The following is a 22,345-nucleotide window of genomic DNA, read 5'->3' on the forward strand; positions in this document are numbered from 1 at the left end:
CTTTGCTGCTCCGAAATCAGCAGCCGAGATGGTAAAAGCCTTCTGCATGAGCAGGGGGGAGAGAGGAACGGGGCTGGCAGCGAGCAGGATAGGGCCTCGCTTGCTACAGAGGTCACTTCCCATCCCCCTCTGCTGAGAGAAGGAAAACACCCCCAATAAATAAATAAATACACAAAATAAAACACCAGGGGCAGGGGAAAAGGGGAAAACCCCATCACTAAGCGCGCCTGGCTGGATGGCACCGCGGCTGAGCAGCAGGAACAGCAAACAGCAGAGCTCACAGCAACAGCACCGGGAGCTGCGGGGCGGGTGGTTTATGGGCCAAAAAGTGGCTTTATAAAGCCGGATCTTTAAATATTTGCTCCGACGCGCCTTCCAAGTCACATCTGCTGCAGCAGTTAAACGCTCGCCATCCTCGCACGTGGCCGGCTCCGGCACGGCACGCGGCGACCCCTGCCCCGGGGCGAGGGGTCCCCAGGGGTTGAGTGGGGAACACCAAGGTCCTGAGGGTCCAGGACCCCAATTCAAGAGACAGAGCAGCTTTGGATCTCGGCCACGCAGTGGGATTAGAGGCTCCAGGAGGTAACGTCCCCGTGGGGGAGAGAGGGGGCTGAGGCCAGGCGCAGCGGTGCAGAGCCCGGACCCAGCGTGCCCAAACACCTACGTTTCCATTCAAACCCAGCCCCGTCCTCCCCAGGCCGTGTAAGAAACAAATGCAGCACAAGCAGCTTCCCCGCCGACTTCCAGCACGGCAAAAAGAAACACGAGGAGGCCGAATTCCTCCCAGTGCCACACAGAGCCCAGCCTGGATGCCTCTGGGCTTCACAGAGCCCCGCTGAAATCCTGTGGGCTTTCCGAGCAGCTCCGGCAGCGCAGAGGAGGCAGGAGAAGACCTCAGCTGAGCCGGGCAGGAGGGAGGAATTAAAGCCTGGGCACCCAGAAGGTGCTGGAGGTGCGGAGCAAGGAGACCCCAAAATGCTGTGGATGCATGCTAGTGCCTGCTTTCCTGCCAGAGAAAGGGCCAAGAGCAGGGATGCATGCAGGAGGGGACAGGCAGCCACGTAGAAACAGGAGGCAATGGGAAGAGGGGCTCGAGGGGTCTGCGTGAGAGGTTGGGGAGCAGGGGACATCCCTGAGTCCAGCAGGCTGATCCCTGCCCCAGCCATTGCTGCCCACTCCTTACCAAGGCTTTTTGCTGGGTTTTCCACCTCTCACCTCCTTCCCTTCCCACGCTCGGGGGCTCTGCACGGAAACTCCCCCAGTCCTTTTGCAGAAGCAGCAGCCTCCAGCTTCACACAGCTCCAGGATGTCCCTCCCTGCTCCTGGCATGGGATTTTGGGGTGACCAGAGACTGTCCACAGCCCCCCCTCAGCTCCTGCTGCCTGGCTGCACCATACAGGGACAGGGTTTGGGATTTTGCTGGTGCTGGGCTGGGAGGAGGCGCCTGACCGAGCCCTTGTGGGGCATCAGCATGGGCAGAAAGCTCGCCTCGATGCCTGGAAGAGACGGGAGGACTCCAGCCACCCCAGGGCCAAACACACTCATTTGCCTCCAAGGAGCCTGAAGGTGCCTCTGTGGCACAGGGGAGCAGCATCCAGGCTGCTTCATTTTCCTGCTCTTCTCCTCCCCTTCCCCTTGGCTGGGGCACAGGAACCTTCCCCTCCTCGCTCCATGCTGCCAAGCAGCCTCCAGCTCCCCAGCTCTAAAAAAAAATAAAAAATAAAAAATATGTTTCTTCCCACTCCCTTTGCACCGGATCCGCTGAGCAGCTCGGGAGCAGGCGGCATGAAAGGTACTGACAAAATAAAGTTGGATTGTACTGCATTATTGAAAAAGTGACCTCCAGTGGTCAATAAAGCCTTTGCCCACCGTTTCCAGGCAGCGGTGCCTGTTGTCAGCCTCTGTCTCGGTTCAGCGGGACGGCGCTCCGTCTCTCCCAGTCCCGGCTCCCACGGGTGGCTCGTTAAAACTCGGAGCCCGCACTTCGGTAACGAGGAGCTCGGAGCCCTTTAATGCACGGCTGCAAGCACGAACGCAAACGGGCTGCGGGCAGGAGAGCGGCGTGACGGCAGACGTGTCCCCCAGCCCCGCAGCTGGCTCCGGGCAGAAGCGTGGGGTCTGATCAGGGAAGCTGGCAGGAGGAGCGGTTCGAGGACGAGGCTTTTTGGGGTTTTACCGCAAACCTTCAGCCACACGGCACGGGGAGAGAGAGGGGGGGGGAAATTGAAGGGATGCCGAGCTCAGCAGCTGGAGCAGGAGGCGGCAACGGAGCCAGCGCAGGTGGCACACAGGTTCCCCTCCTCTGCGCCACCACGTTCCTGCTCCTTTCACGTTTGATTCCTAGGAACAATCGCACAAGCAGCTTCCTCCTTCCCTCCCCTCGGCCCAGCCTCGTGAGGAGGTTAGCCCCGGCTGGAGCAGGAACAGCCCACCGGCAGCACCCCTCTCCCAGCACGGGACCTCCCCTGGGACCAGCAGAGGCTGCTCCCCTCCGTGTCGCACGTGGAGAGGTGCGGGCACACAGCTGGGGGCTCCAGGTGAGGTTTTTCTCATTGGGATTAGCTCCAGGTAGGGCCCAGCTGCAAGAAGTTGAGCTGCTCGGGATGTTAGGAGGGAACAGCGAAAGATTTTGCATCCCCCAGAGAAACGGAGGGAAGGCCCTAAAGCAGGCTGGCTTTTAAGGCTCCCCCTCACTTGCCAGTGCCCCCATGGCAAGGGATGTCCCCGTCCCTCCCATTTTGTGGAGGAACACAACAGCAGCCTTCTGCTCCAAGTCCTGCACCACCTCAGGACCAACACTGCTCGGGGACGACACTGTCCCACCTCGTCCATGATCTGGGCAAGAGCAAGGAACGGCCCCAATGCCTTCACAAGCCAGGCTAGGTTGGGAATTGCTCCCACACCTTGGCAGGACCTGCCAGGCTCAGCCACACAGCATCCTGTTCTCCCCAGAGAGATGAGGACGTGCCGTACCCTAGGAGTACGAGCCAAGGCAGGATTTGGGATGCCAAAGGCAGCCAGGTTCACCCCTCTACAGCTTTGACATCAAACCTACAGTCTAAAGCCAGGACCCACGGCTGGGTGAGGTGAGGGACAGGGTGGGCGGTGACACCGTCACCAGTGCCCCTTGGAGCTGCACCAGCCCCCAGCACACACCCAGGCCCCACATCCAACCTCGTGTCCACATCCCCATCCCCAGCAGGTCGGGTCTATCCTGCGATCCCGAGCCAAAGTTACAGCTTTTTCAGCTTCAAGCTTTAGAAGTTTTAAACAAGTCCAAGCCTCGCATCCCGGCTCGAGCCGCCTTTTGGCTCACCCAAGCCCCAGCCGGCGCTGAACCAGACAGGCAGGACCAGAAAACCTTCCCGTCCTACCTCCGCAGCGAGGCTGCACGCCCGGCCTGCCCCTGGGGTACCCGGCGGGCGGGCGCAGCGAGGCTTTGTTCTTCGAGGCAGCCTCATCCCACAGCCCTCCGTCAGCGGGGCCGGATCCTGGCTCCCAATTCCACCCAAGGTCGGGCCCTTCCCGAGGGGGACGCAGCTGGGGAGGGAGGGGACACCCGCAAGAGGGGACAATTTGGGGCCACCACGCACCAAGCGGCCAGAAGCAAGCTGCAGGGGCTGCTCCCGTTTCTGTGCTTTCCTCCTGCCCCTGCAAACCCCTCTGGGTTTCACCTCGTGAGCGAGGCTCAGCCCGAAACCAGGCGGCAGCAGGGTTGTACCTGCACGTGGGGCTGAGTCAGAGCCGGCCGGACACACACAGGGTGCTCCCCCAGCCCCTTCCAGCCTCTGCCTCCCTGACGTGCCCTCACCAGCAGCTTAAAAAAGGATTTTTTTCCTCTTTTTATTTCCCCTTTCTTTTATTTTCTTTTTCTGCCCTTTTTTTTTTTGCCTGCCTTCAGTCCTCCTAGTGGGTGGGGAAAATCCCGGGTGTCAGACTTCAAAAGGGAAGGCTGCCTTTGCACCGGGCGTTCACGGCCGGGGCTCAGCCCAACCGCAGGCTCCTGCCAGCACCCACAGCAGGGCACCCCGCGCTGGGTCACCCCGCTGGGGGGGTGCTCCTGGAGGACGCAGCAATGCCCGCCGCCTCCCCAGCCCAAGCCCCTTCCAGCAGGGGACATCGGTTTGTCCATCCGTCCACCCACAGCTTGGTCTCGGTGCTCTGGGAGAGCCCAAGGTGAGAGGAGGGTCAGGACGTGAAGCCCCGCTCCCGGATTTGTAGGGTCAGCGTTCAGCCCCCTGCCAGCAAGCCCACCCCAACAGGCAGAGCTGCAGGAAAGGAGCTTGGCAGGAGGGGGAGGAAAGCCCTAGCCTTCTCCCTGCTCAGCAGCACATCCCCATAGCAGCACCGTGGCACGAAGCGGCGCTGCCACCCGCCCCACGAGACATCTCAGTGGGGCAGCAGGCTCCGAGGATGCTTCACTCCGGATTTTGCTTTGGGCATTTCGATTTGACTCCCAGTCCAGGTGATTTTTGCGAGAGGGTGCCCAGCCACACAGTGCAGGGGAAGAGACAGGGCGAAGACCAGCACAGAGGCACGAGATACGCTCTATTCTGCAACCAAACACCCAGCCGGGCTGGGACACCGGAGGCAGCTCATCCTCTCCAAGGGCTTCAATGGATAGGAACAACTAGACCGAGCCATCCGCCCCAAACCCACGGTGCCACACAGAGCCCGGTGCTCTCCGCACACCTCAGAGCCAAACAGGGCACCGGAGCCCCCAGGCAGCAGCCCCACCAACTCCTCCCGCACCTCTCCTGGCTGCCAGGCAGCAGAGCGGGGCAGCTCGGACGCGGTGCTGTCACAACAAACCTGTTTTCTTTCCCCCAATTCACCTGCAACAAAGACAACCGGGCGCACAGACAGTCGGAGGAGACGTGGCATCTGTTTGATTTCCTATTGTCCTCCTGAATAGGATGCTCAAGCCTATTCACAGCTGATTTGGGTCTGGTTTTGGTGGCGTTTGAGACCCTCACGGGGAGACGAGCTCCTGCTGCAGAGGAGCTGCCAGGAGCCAAAGCAGCAGGGTTGGGAGCCAGGATGGTGCTGGGAGGCGAGTCCAGAAACCCATACAGCAAGGGGAATGGGGGGGCTCGGAGCTGGGGAGACAAAAAAACCCCTGTGCTCACACCACGAGCCCACGTTTAGAGATAGGAAAGATTCACTCCCTGCCAGGAGCGGAGAGAAGCACCAGGGTTACCCGGGCGGCATTCTGCTGAAAGGCAACGAGCAGGAGCGTGGGAGGCTGCGTCGCTGCTCCCTCCCCGGAGGAAAGGGCACAGTTTTCAGCGAGGAAAAGCTGTCCCTGCTTGGTAGCCATGCTAGGGAGGGTTGGGAGTGCCGGGCGGGGAACGCCACAGCCTCCCCTGCCACCCAGGGATGTCGCAGGGCAGCACTGACACCCAAAGTGACCCTCAGCACCTCTGGCAGCGTGCCTCTGCCAGCCGTCACCTTGCAAACACACAAACCTTGGTCCTGCCCTCTCCATCGGGTGCCCAGCTGAGCTTCAGCAGAAACGCACCCTGTGTATAACCTGGAAAAAAAGCCCTTTTTGATTGCATTTGCCTTCCGCTGTCCCTCCAGGTAGGCAGGGCCCCGTTAGCACCCCAACACGCTGATGGGGTGAAGGACGCTTTGAGCAGCACCCGTTGCAATGGAATAAGGCTCTGCTCCAGGACTGCTGGGACAAACCCAGCTCAGGAAGCCCCCAGAAGCCCCCCAGCAGCCCCCCGGCACCCCTCCGCAGGGTTTTCCACTGCAGGACCCGGGCAGGAGGCCAGGAGCTGAGGGAAGGGGGCTGCCACCCCCCCAGCCTGCGAGCCGAGGGGGACGCACGTGACGAGGCGCTGGCTTGGATTTCCAAGCCCTGCCACGGCACCAGCTGCTCCTGCCCGTCCCTTCACCCCCAGAGGGGCCTGCAGATTGGGTTTCCCGAGCAGATACATCCAGGTGAGTCCCCGCAGACCTGGCCAACGTCCCCCTGTCCCCAGCCGTCCCAGGGAGATGCTGGCCCAGCCCTGCGCGGGCGAGCACGGAGCAGCCCCGCGGGGACGAAGGCAGCCGGGGCTCTGCGCCCCCGCCAGCACCGGGGATGCGAGCGCGGCGCTGGGCAGGGACTCGCCCCGGCAGAAACTAGATCTGGGCTGCTCCAGGACCAAAAATAACCCGCCAGCTGCCCGGGAAGAGACGCCCAGATCACACACATGTCAGGAGGGGAGTCATCTGCACCCACCTTGGGGGTTAATGGGGGGAGCGCGGCTCTCGGCACCATTCGGTGGGTAGCAGCAGCGCGAAACAGCCTGCAGGTAATTTTGGGGAGCAAAGCAGCAGACGGCTAACACCCCCAGGGCCCTGCCCTCCATCTGGGGACGAGCTGCAATGCCTCGGAGCTGCGGAGACCCCGGTGCAGCTGTGCCAAGGAGCAGAGATCCCTGCTCCTTCCTTCCCTCCCTCCTCTCGTCCCAAAAGAGGCGGCAGCGGGGAGCCCGGAGAACCAGCACATTTGTTCTGGGTAAGAGCATGTTCCTCCACACCCCGCTGCAGCCGTGGGGATGTGCAGAAGCAGCATTTACCAAGGAAAGCCTCCCAACATGAGCAGAGGTTCCTGGTGCTCGGAGCAGGCTGGAGAAGATGGAGGAGAAAAAACAGATGTGCAAAACAAAGTAAAGGCAACGTGCTCCCTTCGCTTCCCATCCCAGCGCCCTGCCAGAGGACACAAACCACAAGCTGCTGCTCCTCAGAAACCACAAAGCAAGAGCCTTGATCCGCACGGCTTTCAGGACAGAGCTCTTTGTCCTTTGGGTTAGCTGCGATGTCCTCCCAGGGGACGGGAGCGAGGGGGGCACAGCATCCAGAGCTGCCCTGGGGGTGAACGCAGGCAGTTGGACCCCATAAAAAAACCACCTGCTGGGCAGACAGGAGTTACCACATCCCCCACACATCCCACCAACAAAAGGGGCAGAGAACGAAACACTCAGTCACCAAAAACCTCTGCTACCAGCACTGGAGAGGTACAGTTCCTTCTCCAGGATTCCCTGGTACTCCGTCACTCAAGGACACTTTCCCTGAGGGATGTTCCCAAGCAAGGGCACGGGTTTTCCATCATCAGAAAAATGTGACTGTCCAACTGTCATAATTACACGAGGATCACCACCCGTACCGGCGTGCAGGGTTAGGCTGAACTAGAGAAACAGCCGATAACATTTCTGCACCAACCCATGCTTCCAGCAGCCATTTTCCCCTGATCTTCCCCCAATATCTCCACTTTTCCTGCTTTCTCCTGCCAGCAAAGCACCTGCAATATGAGAGATTTCAAGACCTGTCACCTCAAAGCAGGTCAGCACCTGCCTCAAAACGCAGGCAAGGACCAGACAGACCTGGCACGGGTTGCTCAGAGCCCTGTTTTCACCGGCATACCGAACGCACCAGCAGTGCTCGTCACCAAATACCGGTACCGCAGCCCGAGGGAGGGCATTCACGGGGCACACCTCGTGGAACAGCTCCATAAAACGGGGCCGAGCCCCTGGCAGGTACGAGCCGACCTCAAGGGGAAGGCAGGAGGCTTTCCAGGCAGCCCTGGGAGGGGAGCTGGCAAGAGCAGCGCGAGGGCGCAGCGCTGCGGGATGCCAGCGCCTGCATCCACCCGCAGCCTCCCGGGGCTGTGCACGGGATCAGGGCTGCTCCCGCTTCCCCGGGCAGGAGGAGACAAGCAGGGAGCTCGGCACTCCTGGAGTTTCCGTTCTCTTCCCTGCTCTGGTGAGGGAAGAAAGCAGCGAGCACTGAACAAGTCTGGGGCTGTCAGCCGCCCGGCACCCTCGGCGGTGCTGCCCACGCCAGCGCCGCGCTCCTCCGCTTCCTTCCTCCTTCAGCATCGCTGCGGAGAGAGCAGGAGCGGCTCTGCTTCCCCAGCCCGGGGGTAACGGGAGCTGGGGAAGGATGGAGCAGGTTCCTTGCAGCTTCCCAGCCCTGCCGTGCTGCACCAGCCAGAGGGGAAGCCTCCCTCCTGCTGCCCCAGCTCCTGGCAGCAACGGCCAGGGAGGAAACCCCTGCACAGGGCTGCCCTGGGAAAGGCTGGATGGAAGAGGAGGCTCCTGCTTTGAGGTGAAACCAGGATGTTCTGGTGCTTCCCAGCTCCGCCACCAGTTCCCTGCAATGGTTTGGGCAGAGCTGCTCCATGCAGGTCCTGCTGCTGGCAGTGACAAAGCCGCGAGCCCACCTCGCACGCCTGGACCCTGCTCTCTGCACCTCACCAGGCTCCGCGCAGCTCCGAGCCAGCCTCTGGTCATCATCAATGAAATCTTCCGGGTGGGAAGCTTTAGAGCCTGGCACCGCTCGCTCTGCACAACTCAGCATCGGGGAGAAAACCCTTAACTCTGCTCTCCGGTGCGGGTCCTCAGAGCATCCACCTGGGATTGACCCTCAGCATCCCAAAGCACCGAGCAGTAGCTCAGGCACACAAGGAACGCAGGAGCTCCACATTGGTGCTCAGCACCATCTAAAAGCCTTTTATTTCATTCATCTTGCTCTCTCATCTCAAGCTAGCCACCGATACCTTGGGAAACCCAAGCTAGAGAGACTCAGGATTTATTTTTGAGAGCTTAACATCCATTACGCTCTTAAAAAATGTATGCCCTTAAGCATCTCCACGGTGGCTGCTGAACACCCATTAAAAAAATTTCATCCGTTGCTTAAGCCTGACGAGTCTCACCTTCGAGAGATACCCGTGGAGTCCTGGCAACACGCTCAGCTTGAGCCCTGGGCTCCTCAGACCTGACACAAACAGCCCTGGGAAAGATGTTGTCCCCCCAGGAGGGTGAGACCCCCGAGGAGAGGTTACGTCCCGGAGCAACCGCTTGGCTGCGGGTGGCTGCGGCAGGACAGCTCGATGTGTCGGTTGGAAATGCAATTAACTTCAACGTGCAGGGGGATAAGGGAAAAACTGAGCTTCCTACGGATGGCTCTTAACTCCCCCAGCAATGCTAGCCCAGCGACGTTATCCACGTTCCTTTTCTGCCCTTTCTAGAGGCTTTCCAGAAGCTTTCCAGGCTTGCGAACAGCGGTGTGCCGGGACAGACACGCACGGGGAGCTGTTTGCAAACAGCTTCACCTCCAGGACCCCAACCCCCAGCTCCTGCTGCCTCCCCCGGGGGGCTGCATTTCACCTTTCGGGCCTTTTGCTCCAACATCAGAGCAAGACGGGGCTGGGCTCTGTTTGGGAGCAGGATGCAGGCACAGAGGAGCAGGGCTGTGTCAGAAGCAATCAGCTCGGGGAGCGCGGCGGGGCACGCACCTCGGCAGGCACCGGCACAGGCTCCTCCGAGGCACCCGCTGCCACGCAGCCATCGCAACGCATTAGGCGGCCGGTCCGAGGCTCCCAAGGAGTAGGCAAGGGGTGAAAAGCAAAAAGGAACGAGCAGCAGAGCTAGGCAGGTGCCTGCAGGGGAGCTTTCTGTGCTCTCCCCCACCAGAGAGCTCCACCAGGTCCCCATGCGGCCCGTGACGCCCTCCCACAAGCTGCGTCGGGGCTCAGAGCCTCACCGGTGGGTCCCCCAGGCATCTTTTCCCACTCCACTGCTCCCTCCTGCACAGCAGGGGCCTGGTGCAGATTCTGCAGCAGCCCAGATCTCTTTCCACCGCCCTCAACGTGCCCAAGAGATCTCAGCTGCGCGGGTGGCGATCCAGCAGGCAGGTCCTCGCAGGTGGCACCGCAGGTCCCTCCGCAGCTCTGGAGAGCTTCAGCCCGTCTGCTCCTGACATGCCAGCCACGCAGCAGGAGCTTTCTGCACCCCGGGGGAAGATTTCATCTGCTCTGGGTGAGGATTTCACCCAGGCAACCCCGATTCCCAGCTACAGCGGGGCCAGCACGGGCTGCAAGCAGCACGGACACGAGCCTGAACTCCCGGCAAATCCAGCTGGAACCTGGGCCCAGGCAGGACCCGACGTGCCCAGTGCTGCCTCCAGCACCTGCACCCGGGAAGGAAAAAGGCAGGCAAGCACCCCCCCAGCACCCCAGGAGAGAAAGCCTGGGCTGCGAGCAGCGGGCTCAGCACTGCCCAACCCTCCCTTTGCCTTCAGGCCAGCAGGAGCCCGCGATGAGCTGCGGTGTGTGGCCACGGGCAGGCCAGGACCACCTGCCCCAGAGCATGGCTCAGCACCAGCCCGGCTCCCTGCAGCACCCCAGGCCTCCTGCCAGTTGTGTTTCGGTGGCAATTCCAGATTTTCCAGCCACTGAGGCTCCCATGGCACACTCCGGCAGCCCCTCTCCAGCACATTTTTTTTCATTTCCACGATTCCAGCCCCTCTGCTGCAGCTCGGAGGCGAGGGGCAGAGCAGCTGGAGGCAACCGGGGGCCAGCGGGTGGCCGGACGGCTCTACCAGGACCGGCATTTCACAGACAACCCCATCCCGTTATGGGGTCCGCACCCAGGTGCTGGTCCCACCGTGTGCCCCGCTGCCAACCCCAGCCCTCACCCCTCACCCCTCGCCCTCCAGGGGTGGGTGCCTCGCTCTCGGCTCCCCCCAGGTCCTCGCGAGCTGCCTGGAGGTGGCCACTGGCTGGGAGCCAGGCGAGCCGCGGCGGCTTTCATGTGGGTGTCTGGCTGGGCACATCCAGGGCCGGGCTGGCTGGAGGCACCGTGTGCCAGACTGCCTTACGCCGGGGCGGGGGGGGGGGGGGGGGGGGGGAAAAATCCCCAGGTCACGGCCGTGCCACGAGAAACGCGCACGGCTGCCCACGGTGCCGCTCCCTGCCTCTCTGCGGAGCTTTTTATCCGCAGGGCTGCCGAGCGGGGATGTTCCCTGCGAGGAAACGGCCTCAGCACCGATTTTTCTCGGCCCTGGGAGCACCAGAGGATGCTCGGCGGAGGATGCTCCGAGGGGATGCGGGAGCAGCCCAATGGCGAGGCCACCGGTGGTGCCCAGGCGCCGAAGGAGTTACGGAGCCCGTTAATCCCAAAGGCCACGCGAGTGATTTTTATCTTTAAAAAGCCCACGGCCCGAGTTGCGCGGCTCCGCTAGGGAGCTCGCTCGGGCGCAGCCACTGCTCCTTTAAGGTATTTAACAACAAAGTGGGTGAAGGCGCTGGCTCCTCCCCGAGCCCGTACATCCCCTCCGGGTCCCCCGCCCCAGCCACCGGTGACAGCGGGGACCCCACAGCGGGACCGGGGACTACCAGTCCCGGCATCCCCCCGGCACTTCGCTCCCTGCCGGGGATTGTAGTCCTCCGGCCATCCATCCATCCGTCCGTCCGTCCATCCGTGGGCACGGCAAGGCCACGCTGCTCCCCAGCTGCAAGAGCTGTGCGGGGGAAAGTTGCCGTTTCCATTCTGCTTCACCACCCTGGAGCCCCGTATCAGCTGGCTGCACACACTTCGGGGCACTCCCCAAAAGACAGGACCCCCACCATGCCCGGGTCCCAGAGCCCAGGCAGGTCCCACGTGCTGTCACAGCCTCCAGACCCCATCTGAGCCGTGGCTCCAATTTTATGGGATTTTTGCTCAACCCACCCACCCCGACTGTGCTCCTTGGGGGCTTGGCAGGAGGGGGGAGCGGGGAAGGACCCGCTGCGGGGGCTGCTCCCAGTGCCAAGCATCGCTGCCGGCACCCCGAGCCCCTGGGGATGGGCAATTCCCATCGGGGCCAGACGCTGCCAGCACAGCGGGACGGGCCCTGCCCTGCCCAGGTTAGCACCTCCAAACCACCAGACAGGACGGGTGGGAGGCGACGCGGAGGCAGAGAGACACGATCAGCCCTAGATCACAGGCGCTGGAGAACGCCCAGCTCCCCGAGCTCCTCCAAGGGCTCGCTGGTCCCGTCGGTGGCGGGGAGCCCGGCTGCAAAGTCCCCAGCGGGTCGCATCCTGCTCCGGCTGGGAGGGAGCTGCGGGTAGCAGCCCTCCTTGGTGCTGGAGGCTTTGCAGTTAGGGTAGGGGCTGTGCTCAGCAGTTAAATGAGGTTGCTATCAGGTACCACAGCCCTGGCTGCCTGGGGCATCCCGCCCTCCTGGCAGCGATGATCCAGGGGCAGCAGCGAGTTCCCCAGGCAGCTCCGGGATGCCAAGAGCACCCCCCAGCTCTGCGCTGAGCCCCCCGATCAGATTTGCTTTCTCCAAGGACCCTGTGCTCCTGTCCACAGCCCCCAGTGAAACCTACACCAGGGATTCGGCCCCAAATGCAGCAAAAAAATTCTGAGGGCTTTTCTTTCTATTTCCCCTGTGACGATGCACAGACACCAGCATGGAGAGGGAACCTGGCTGCTCTGCCCACAGCCAGATTGTGAGGACAGAGGCACATTTCCCAGGCAGGAATGGAGCTCAGGGCTGTCCTTTAGCCTGGCGTTCACCTCTCCACTGGCTCCAGATGATATTTGTTCCCTTCCCTACCCCAAGAGACTCCACAGGTCACAGCATCCCCCCAGGAGTCACCCCACAGGCCATGGTCACAAGGCCCCCAGGTGAGGGACCTGCCCTGAGCAATCCTAAGCCCCTGTCTCCGGACAACAACCAGTGCTGAGCACAGATGGACTGCATGGACAGCAGCATCCCAAATTTTCACCCCTTGGTCCAGGGAAGAACCCAGTCTGAGGTGCTCGCTGGAGGGGCTGGACACCAAACTTCATCCCCCCTCCCCAAAAAGGCAGCTCCTAAACCTGCAGCACCCTTGTGGTTTTACCACCCTGCAGTGGTTCTGCAGGGAACCCACGATCTCCAAATGCCAAAAACGAGGAGACGAGGCACCAGCAGAGACCAGCACAGCACGACGGGCTCACCGGAGAGCTGGGGAAGCGCCTGCAGCAGAAGCACCACAATGCCACCCCTGCAGAGCATCGCCCCAGTGGCTCTGGGTGCCAGGCGAGCCAAGCAAACCACGCGGGGACCAGCTGGGGTGCTGCAGCCTCCCCAGGAACACCCGCAGCTCTGCTCACACCAACAGCTCGTTTCCCCCAGCTCCAGCAAGGAAGGGATCTGCTAACACAGCCTGAGCTGTGGGAACAGCAAGCCAGCAGGAAAACGATGCATGGGGTGAAAAAACAGCGGCACAGGCAGGGACCCCCTCTTCTGCTGGGTCATCGCCAGCCAAAATTTGCCCACTTGTGGCAGGATAGTGTTGCAGAGAGGATCAGCGATAAGGCCCTGGTAGCGATCACCTCCATAATGCCACCTTGCCAGGATTAGTCCAAGCAGGAGCCACGTAGCTCCTGCCAAGCACTGGAAGGGGCGCAGGAGGCACCAGCACCGTCTGTAAGCACCACCCTGGGCACTGGGATGGGTCAGAGCCTGCTTGGCCGTGCAGCGGGGAGATGCCATAAAACGACGCTGTGGGAGCTCGCAGGTTCCTCCCATACCCTGCACAGCAGGGCCCAGGCCAGCGCACGATGCACAGCACCAGGGTGCCGCACAAACGGAGGAAAATGAGTCAGTGAAGTTGGGGAGGGACGGATCGGATCAAAGTCCTGACCGCTTCTTCCATGCCCCGTGCTGCAGCGGTGTTTGGGAGGCGTTACAGAGCTCCCGGCTAAAAGCAAGGGGGGGAATAATCCAATTAAAGCTTCTGCAATGTGACTTCCACCCCATTTTCAGCAAGATTTTAAACAAGATACGTGACCCTGGATAAGACTGTCTTGCTGACGGGACCGCAGCTGCGAGGAAGAGCTAACAGATACCACGGTGAGATGACAGCACACCCAATAAATACGGACGGACACACTGCCACCGGGGGCTGGTGGCTTCCGGAGCCGACGCGCCCTGTCCCCCGCGTGCTGCAGCCCCCACGAGCCCCACGCTGCGGTGCCACCAGGCTGCGTTGCTCCTGCTTGGCCCAGGGGATGGAGCGGGCAGCCCAGCACCCGGAGCTCAGCCTGCGCCCTTGTTCTGGCTTGTTTCCCCACTAGCTTTGGGTGCCTGACTCGTAATAAGCGAGCCTGAAAAGCAGGCTCCTTTTCAGACATGCCAGGCACCCACAGCTCGAGCTCGCAGACGCGTCTCCGGGGAGGCAGGTTCCAGGTGCGCCCAAAAAACCCGTGTTTCAGCCAACGCTTCCTCGTCTGCGAGCAGCTCGGCAGTGCCCGGGCCTGAGACCGAGGCTTAGGGGGAAATTGCTTTGTAGCAGCTAGTCTAATTGCGCTGAAATTACAAGATCAAGCAGTAAATTCACGTCTGCCTTCGTTGCTCGGGGTGGCAAAGACACGCCAGGCTGCCTGCTCTCCCCGATCGCTGCAACAACTTTCGGGTTTCAGAGGGAAGGGAAGGAGGGGGTTAACAGAGGAGAGCGTTGCCAGTTGGAAGTGCTACCTAAAAAGGGTTTCTCCTGGTAGCTGAAGCAAAATGGTTTCTCTTGCCAGCTTGTTTACTCTGCAGCTGAGAGCCGCGGACCGCCAGGTTTGCTGCCGGAGCCCGCAGCAGCACGGACGGGCGCTGGCACCGGGACACCCGCGGGGCAGCTGCGCCCTGCTCAGCCCCACGGCTCCCCCAGGACCAGCATTGTGCAGGGGAAACGCACAGCTACAGCCCTCCAGGCAGCCCTGGGCCCGTCCTCCTTCCCTTTGGGGCAGTGATGGCACTCGCCGTTTAATGGCCAGGTGAAAGCTGCAATTACATTTAACCGAGGTGGTTCCGGACCAAACGGCCCCTCCAGCAGTAGGGTCCCTGGGGGCTTTTCCCATGGGAAGGACGCACAAACCCCAGCAGAGACCAGGGGCTGGGGATGTCGGACAGGACAGAGTGATTTCCCTGGGAGAGGCAAGCACTGAACAACCCCATCCTGCCCCGGCTTGCTGCTGCGGGACCAGGAAACGGACAGGACTCGCTACCCTCTTCCAGAAGAGCAGAGCTCACAGTCATGTGCCGAGACAGGTAGCAGCCAGTCTCCATTTCTGGCAGCTTTTGGAGATCCCAGGCCAAACAGGAGCGGCACAGCTCTTGCAGCACGCGGCCCGTCCCGGCTCCAGGATTAAAGCCACCGTGTCTGCGAACAAACCGCTCGCGCTGCCAGCAGAGCCAGCCGGGAGGAGAGGCAGCAGGCAGCCGCCGCCGGCCTCGCCAGCAGCGAGAGTGCCCAGCAGCCAGCCAGAGGATCGGGCCTGTGTTTTATAGCCTGATATTAATTACCCAGAGCGGAATCTTATTTACATCGTCGTCTCCTAGAGGCTCCTACTGTGCTCTTGGGTTTTCTTGGTGCCACAAGGCTTTGCAGGCAGCTACAGCAAAGGGCACTTCTCTTGCAGGCAGAGCCAGCAGCATCCCCCCGCACCAGGGTGTCCCACAGCACCCAAACAGCCCCGAGGACACAGCACCCTAGGACGCAGCACATTTTGCACCCCGATAAATGCAGCACCACTGCACACAGAGCCCTGCAAAGTCCACCTAACCCTTTGGTTAAAGCCACAACCTTCAGCCAGCAGGGCCATGGGATGATTAAAATGAGCAGGGCCAGTGCCGGGCAGTGTCCTGAGGCCACGCTGCTTTCCGAGCCAAGGCAGGATGGTGAGCAGGAGCTCGAGGCAGAGGACGCTTGCCAGGACAATGTTTTGTGGCTGGCACCGTGCACGCTGCCCGAGCCACCCCGCAGCAGCCGGCTGACGAGCAATCCAGGCTCTCAGCCTGGACCACCAGGGCTGGAGTTTCACAGCTGGAGATGGTCCAGAGAGCAGCAAACGTGAGCTGGGTAAGGCAGCACGCGCTGCCTGCACGGGTCAGCAGCAGCACTCGCTGCCCTGGCTCCCCACTGCCCGGGGGCCCCAGAAATGCAGCAAAGCCGCAGCCGGGGCTCAGCCTGCAGGCACCAACACCGGCAGGGACAGAGCCTTTGGTCCCTCTGAGCGAGAGCAAACCAGGGTCTAGACACAGAAGCAGCCAAAACTCAGCACGATTTGCCCCAGGAGCCAGTCCTGTTCCACCAGATCGCCTCCTGCAGCTGCAGCACAGCCTTGGGAAGGGCAACGTGCAGCAAGGAGGGTCTGCAAGGGAAGGAGACTAACAGAGGAGAGAAAGTGCAATCCCACACCTCAAACGCTGCCCGCACCCACTGCCTTTATTTACAGCCCCCCCTCTGGACAGGGCTGTGATTAGTTTCCATTTTGCAGACGAGGAAACCACAACAAGAGGATCCTGCAAGAGCTCGGTAATGCTCAGTGTCACTCACCCCAGTTTGCACAGCTGAGGGCAGACGATGAAGGCAGGTGCTCCACGAGCAAGGATTTACGCCAGCTGCCTCTCAGGGAACGACGAGCTGCCCCAGCCCAGCTGGGGTCCCACAGACCCTTCCACAGGGAGAAATCCCCCACGGCACTGGGCTTGCTCCCCTGCCCCTGGGCGAAGCCCACCAGCCACACAGGAGGATGCAGGAGAGCCGAGCCAGCAGAGCCCAGCCTAGATCCTACAGATCCAACCAGCATAGGGTGCCCCCAAAACCAAGGGGACCAGGGAGGGCAGCCCGGTGCCCACCAGTGCCCCTACATTCAGGGGGCTGGGCTGCTCTAGGGGGCTTGGGGGGGTTTTCTGCCCAACACACTGCTAACCGCCTGCAGGCACGGGGTGATCACTGCCCAGGTACATACTCCAGCACCAGCTTTTCCATAACCCTATGCAAAAACCATCGCCCACCCTACCCCAGGCAGCAAAGGGGGGACCCCCAGCGCTCCCCACAGCCCTTCTCCCACCCTGGCATAGCAGCCCCTTCCCTAAGCATCCCCTGCCACACACCCACACCAGCTCTTACCTGCTGGCCAAGGGCAGCTCCTCTGCGCCAGGACTGCCTTCCTCACATACTGCTGCCTCTGGGGGGGGTCCCTGGGTGGCTGGATCCTTCAGCAGCAAGTATAGGGGCACCCCTTTAACACCCCAAATACCCCTACCCCAAATACTCCTACCCCAAATATCCCTCCTTGGACACCCCCTCAATACAGGGGCTATGCAAAACAGAGACTGCTGCATGCACCAGGGCAGGATGGGAGCCCTTAATTAGCAGACCCTGATCAACAACAACCCACACATGGTCCCCATTCCCGATTTGAGGTAAAAAGCAGTGGGAGTGGAGCTCTTCCCTAAGCAGTAACCAATGCATGGCCCTGCTCCCAGGAGGGGAAGGGGCATGCAAAGGGGGCTTGAGCCTGGGGACCGGGGGAGGTCTCGGGGTGAGGGGCTGGTGCCCAGCCGGGGGTCGGGGTGCAGGGGCCGGTAGCCGGCGGGGGTCGGGGTGCTGGGGGGGGGGGGGTCGCGGTGCCCCCGGGGTTTGTGTGTGTGGAGGTGCCACTGTGAGAGGAACGTCGGGGCTCGGTTGGGAACCGGTGGTGCCAGGGCTGTGCCCCACAGGGGCAGGGGGACTCAAACAGCCGCCCTGGGCGAGTGGGGCGGCGGGGGGGGGGGGGCACAGAGCCCCCACCAGGGCGCCCGCACCGGGCCCCCCTCAGCCCCGGCCCCGCTCGGGCTTCGCCGCCCCTGTCAGCGTTTGAACGGCGCCAAGCGCCCGCCTCCCTCCCATTGGCCCCTTCTCCCGCCCGTCAAGCCTCCCGCCGCCCCCCCGTTGGCCGTTCGCCCCGGGAGGGGGCGGGGCGGGGCCGGCGCCGCGCTATAAAAGGCGGGGGCTGGGCGGGCGGGCGCTCAGTGCCGCTGCGCGACAGGTACGGGCCGGGGGGGGAGGAGAGGAAAGGGGCGGGGAGGGGGGAGGAGACGAGAGGGGCGGGGCGGCGGGCGGGGCAAAGGGGAGGGGCGGGCGCGGCGCGGGGGCGGCGCGCGGGGAGGGCGGGGGCGGCGCGCGGGGAGGGCGGGGGCGCGCGCGGCGCTGGTGGCGCTGCCTGCACGCGCCGTGCCTGCTCGGAGCGCGGCGGCGGCGGCAGCAGCAGCAGCGGGAGCCACCGGCGCGCACGGCGATGCCCGCTCCGCTCCCGCCGCTGGCCGCCCCCTGAAGACAGCCCTCTCTATTCCCCCCCCCTCCCCTCCGCTCTCCAGCGACCTCGAGCTCTGCTGTCCCCTTCCCCTTTTTTCCCCCCCCCCCTTCCCCTTCTATTTCCCTCCCCCCCCCCCCCCTCCTCTCCCTCCCCTCCAATCCGCCTTTTTATCCTCCTTTTTGCAACCCTCCGCACCCTCCCGGCTTGCCGTGTGGATGCGGCCCGGGGTGCCTGGCTGCGCGGGTGGCGAGAGCAGATGCTGAGGGGCCGGAGGAGGATGGAGTGCACCCTCGATGCGCAGAGTTTGATCAGTATTTCCCTGCGGAAGATCCACAGCTCCCGCACGCAGCGAGGCGGCATCAAGCTCCACAAGAACCTGCTCGTCTCCTATGTGCTCCGCAACGCCCGGCAGCTCTACCTGAGCGAGCGCTACGCCGAGCTCTACCGCCGCCAGCAGCACTACCCCGACGGCGCCCCGCTCCTCGCCATGCCCGCCTGCCCGCCGCCCCCCGCCGCCTCCGCCGCCGCCCCACCGGAGCTGGCGGCGCTCCCGCTGCCCCCGGACACGCAGGACCGCGAGGCGCGGAGCTGCTCGGCCGTGCGGGGCGGCGCGGAGCTGCTGGAGGTGCCCGTGTGCGCGGCGCCCCCCGAGCTGCAGCGAGCGCCTTGCAGAGACTCGTCCCCGGCTTTCTACCGGGCTTCCTCCGCCGGCCCCGGTCCCGGCTCGCCCCCGGGGCTGCTGTACGCCGCCGGCTGTGACTTCGGGGCGCCGCACTGTAGCAGCCGCACCACGGTGCTGGATTTGGACACTCACGTCGTGACCACGGTGGAGAACGGGTACTTGCACCAGGACTGCTGCTCGCAGTGCCCCTGCTGCTGCCAGCCGGCACCGGGGCTCGCCTCCCCGCCGCCCGCACCGGGCACCAAGCGCAAGTATTACCCGGGGCAGGAGGAAGAGGAGGGGGTGGAGGAAGGGGAGCCGGGGGGAGGCGGGGTGGCGGGCGGCCCCCCCTTCGCCCCGTGCACCAAGCGCGCCCGCTTCGAGGAGTACAGCGCCGAGCACCCGCAGGACTCTTCCAACATCTCCAACTTGATCTCCATCTTCGGCTCCGGTTTCACGGGGCTGGTGAGCCGGCAGCAGGCGGACTCGGAGCAGCCCCTCAACGGGCAGCTGTGCAGCAAGCAGGCGCTGGCGAGCCTGGGAGCCTGGACTCGGGCCATCGTCGCGTTTTAGAGAGGAGCGGGGAGCCCGGCGAGGGGAGGGGGGGTGGGGGGGGACACACCGCTGGGGTGGGGGGGGCGCGGAACGGGGGTGCGGAGCCGAGGGGAGCCCAGAAACAAAGGCGGGGAGGGGGGGAAGAAGGTTGGGGGCGAGGGGAGGGGGTGCGGGGGGTGCCGAGGGGTGCGCGGGGGGGGGGGGCGGGAGGGCAGAGCCACGCTAGTGTTTTATAAATTGTACAATAAAGAAAAAAAAATCTAAGGTCCCGGGACTTTATTTTTGCAGAGATGAGAGAGAAAAAAAAAAAAAAAGAAAAAAAAAACACAAAGCAAACAAACGCAAACAAACCAACAACAACAAAACCCCACCGCCGAAAGCACCCGTTTAAATAATCCTCTTTGTGTCCGCTCCGCTCGGGGGGCTCGGGGCCGGGGGTCGCCGGGGGCCGGTGCTGGCGGCAGCGCCACGTGAGAGCGGGGTGTCCCCCCCCCCGGGTGTCCCCCCCCCCGGCTCGCTTTTGTGCGTTTCTTTGGGGGGGGGGGGGGGGGAACGGACAAAAAAATAATAAAAAGAGAAAATTGAACTTTTCCTCCCAGCAGAAACGCGTGCGAGGGGTCGCGGTGGGACCGCCGCTCCGCGCCGCGGGGGGACGCGAGGTGCGGGGGGGGGGGCCCGGCTCTGCCCCAGGTGCCCGAGCCCCGCTGCCCCCTCCCGAAGTTCGGCCGCTCTCGGTTTCAGCCCTCCGACCCCTCACCCAGCATTGTTCGGGCTTGTGAAGGGGTCTGTCTCCCGTAGAGCCTCTTGATTTTGTGGTTTTTTTGGGGATTTTTTTTTTTTTTAAGAAAAACCTTTTGTTGTAAAAAGGTGGGTTTTCTGGTCTCCCCCTCCCCTTGTTTTTTTTTATTTTTTTTTTTGTTGTTGTTTTCTTGCAGCCTGCCCCCTCCCAACTCCCCGGTACCAGCACTGTGTGTAACTGAGGATGCTTTGCCAAACGGTCTGTTGGGGTTCGTTCTTTTTTTTGTTGTTGTTTTTTTTTTTCTTTTCCTCCTTTTTCTTTGTTTGTAAGCCTGTATTTTTGTGCATATGGAATTGTATATCACCGGGTAAAACTGTTCAGATTTGTTTAAATTTATAATCTTAATAAAAAGTCGATTATAAACTTGCTGTGCCCTCGCTTTCCTGCTCACCGCAGCCCCGCTCCGGAGCCCCCCGCGCCCCCCCCCCCGCCCCCCAGCACCGGGCAGCCCTCACGGAGCTCCGGCCCCCCAAAACCCCACAGCGGCCCCCCCCAAACCCCACAGCCCCCTTTGTCCCCCCCCCTCCCCAGGACCCTCGGCTTCCCCCTCGCCTCCCCCCCCCGGCAGGAGGCACAAGCCCTCCCCCGGGGTTTCGGGGGGCTGCTCGAAGCCCCGGGGGGGGGGAACACCGAGGCTGCCCCCCCCGGTTCCCCCCGTTCCCCCCCCGGGGCAGCTCCTGCGCGCTCCCCGCGTCCCCCGGTGCGCTCGGGAAGTTTTTTTGAGTTGGAGTTTGTTATCACCGCGCCGTGCCACTTGGTGGTGCGTGTGGGTTTTTTTTTTTTTTTTTCCCTTTTTTCTGTCTTTTTGTGTGCCCTTTTTTTTTTTTTTCCCCTCCTCCTTCCCTCCCCTCCTCTAAACCAAATGAATGAACGCAACGGGCGCTCCTGACCCACCTCCGGGCTCACCTCGGGACGCGTGAATTCATTTTAGAATTATTATTATATTTCTTTTTTATATAAAAAAAAAAGCCCGTGAAAAACGCTCGGCGGCACAAACCCGACAGCTGGTGCCGCCCCCCCCCCCAGCCCCCCCCGGCACCCCCCCAACACCCCCCAGCCCCCCCCCCCCCGGAGATAGAGGGGCTGGGGGGGGCGGCCAAAAATCGGATCCGAGGGGGGGGGCAACGGGGGGGGGGCTCCGCCAAGGCCTTGGAGGGAGGCAGCGGGGCCGCGGCCGCTGCGCCCCCCCCGGCGCAGACCCGAGCCGGAGCGCGCCCCAAAACCCCCCCGCACCCCGCGCCCCCCCCCCCCCCCCCCGGCCGCTGCTCCGCGCCCACGGCGCCCCCTGGTGCCCGCTGCGGGCCCCGCAGTGCCGGGGGGGGGGCGGCCCCGACCCCAGCTCGGGGCAGGGGGCGTCCCCCCCCCCGAATTAAAATTCATCAAATTAAAATTCATCACTAACCCCCTCGTCCAGCCGAGCGCTCCTGCGGCACCCAGGGGTCGGATGCTCCGGGGGGGGGGGGGGGTTCTCCCCCATCCCGGGGGGGGGGCAGAAGCCCTCTCCCTGCACCTGAGAGCCCGGGGCCTCGCTCGCCCCCATCCCGCTGCCCGGCGCCCCAGCAGCTGCTGCCGTCCGCCCTCCCCGGTGGGAAACCCAGAGCTGCAGGCGGCGTCTGGGGGAAGGTTTAAAAGCCGGGTGCTCCTGCAGACACCCACGGGTCAGAGGTGCCAAAGCCCGAAGCCCCCCCAGAGCCCCCCCCAGCTGGTTCTGCCTGCCCCAAACCCTCCTGCACCCCGCAGCCCCACAAACCCCGGGGCACGCCACCAGCAGCTTGGTCCCAGCCCGCACCCAGTCTTCCAGGTGCGGAGATCGCCAGCAGAAGGAAAGCATCACCTGGAGACCCCCCCCCCATCCCCATGGGATTCATCCCCCCCCCCAGGCGCACCCCTCTCTCCAAACATCCCCTCCCCGGGGGCAGCCACCCCTTGCACCACTCCCGGGGGAAGTTTCTGGGGCTCCCGTCAAGGTTTCAAAGCCCAGAGGGGACAAACACATCTCTGCGCCCCGGGTAACCACGCAGGGTGGGGGAGACGGGGTGCACACGGCAGGGGGACATGGATAAAGCCCCTGGCAGTGGGGAAGGAGCAGATCCCGCAGCTCCACCGAGCCGCTGAGTCGGGCGCTCTCGGCGGCACGGTTATTTATTTATTTCCAGCCCCGGTACATGACATTTCTCTTCTGAAGAAGGCAGCAGCGGCAGCGAGCCCATCACACAGCCTCTCCTGAAAGCAGAGCCTGGAAACCAGCGCCTCATCTGCATATTCATAAGTACCTGATAAATTAATCATGATGGCAGAAGCATTCAGGCTAGAAGGGAGGTGACAGGGGAAGGTTGCACCCCCAGCACAAGCCCATCCTGGCGCTCGCACACACGCTCCTCACCTCCCAGGCGCAAAATGTTTTCACCCCTCCCGAGCTCCAGGAGTGCCCGCAGGGAAGCGCAGTGCCCC

General features: G+C 62.9%; 1 protein-coding gene and 1 long non-coding RNA gene across 3 annotated transcripts in view; one reads left to right on the plus strand and one right to left on the minus strand.

The window, feature by feature from the left end:
- The window catches only part of LOC106047298 (uncharacterized), an 86,973-nt gene extending 70,123 nt beyond the window's left edge, over nt 1-16,850 (minus strand). For both annotated transcript variants that reach the window (XR_007160187.2, XR_007160184.2), the window contains exon 1: nt 16,712-16,850. This is a non-coding gene — a long non-coding RNA (uncharacterized lncRNA). The remainder of the gene's footprint in view (nt 1-16,711) is intronic.
- Nucleotides 16,851-17,750: 900 nt separating this feature from the next.
- On the plus strand, nt 17,751-19,934 carry IER5L (immediate early response 5 like). The gene has a single exon (XM_048055368.2). It carries the CDS (start codon nt 18,136-18,138, stop codon nt 19,111-19,113), a length of 978 nt encoding a protein of 325 aa, XP_047911325.1. The 5' UTR covers nt 17,751-18,135; the 3' UTR covers nt 19,114-19,934.
- Nucleotides 19,935-22,345: the final 2,411 nt, after the last annotated feature.

Source organism: Anser cygnoides, chromosome 20, assembly GCF_040182565.1.
Source record: "Anser cygnoides isolate HZ-2024a breed goose chromosome 20, Taihu_goose_T2T_genome, whole genome shotgun sequence".
Taxonomy (NCBI): Eukaryota; Metazoa; Chordata; class Aves; order Anseriformes; family Anatidae; genus Anser; species Anser cygnoides.

Bases quoted from the DNA above. Each gene is read 5' to 3' on its own strand.
- IER5L (XM_048055368.2), top strand. From the start codon at position 18,136: ATGCTGAGGGGCCGGAGGAGGATGGAGTGCACCCTCGATGCGCAGAGT.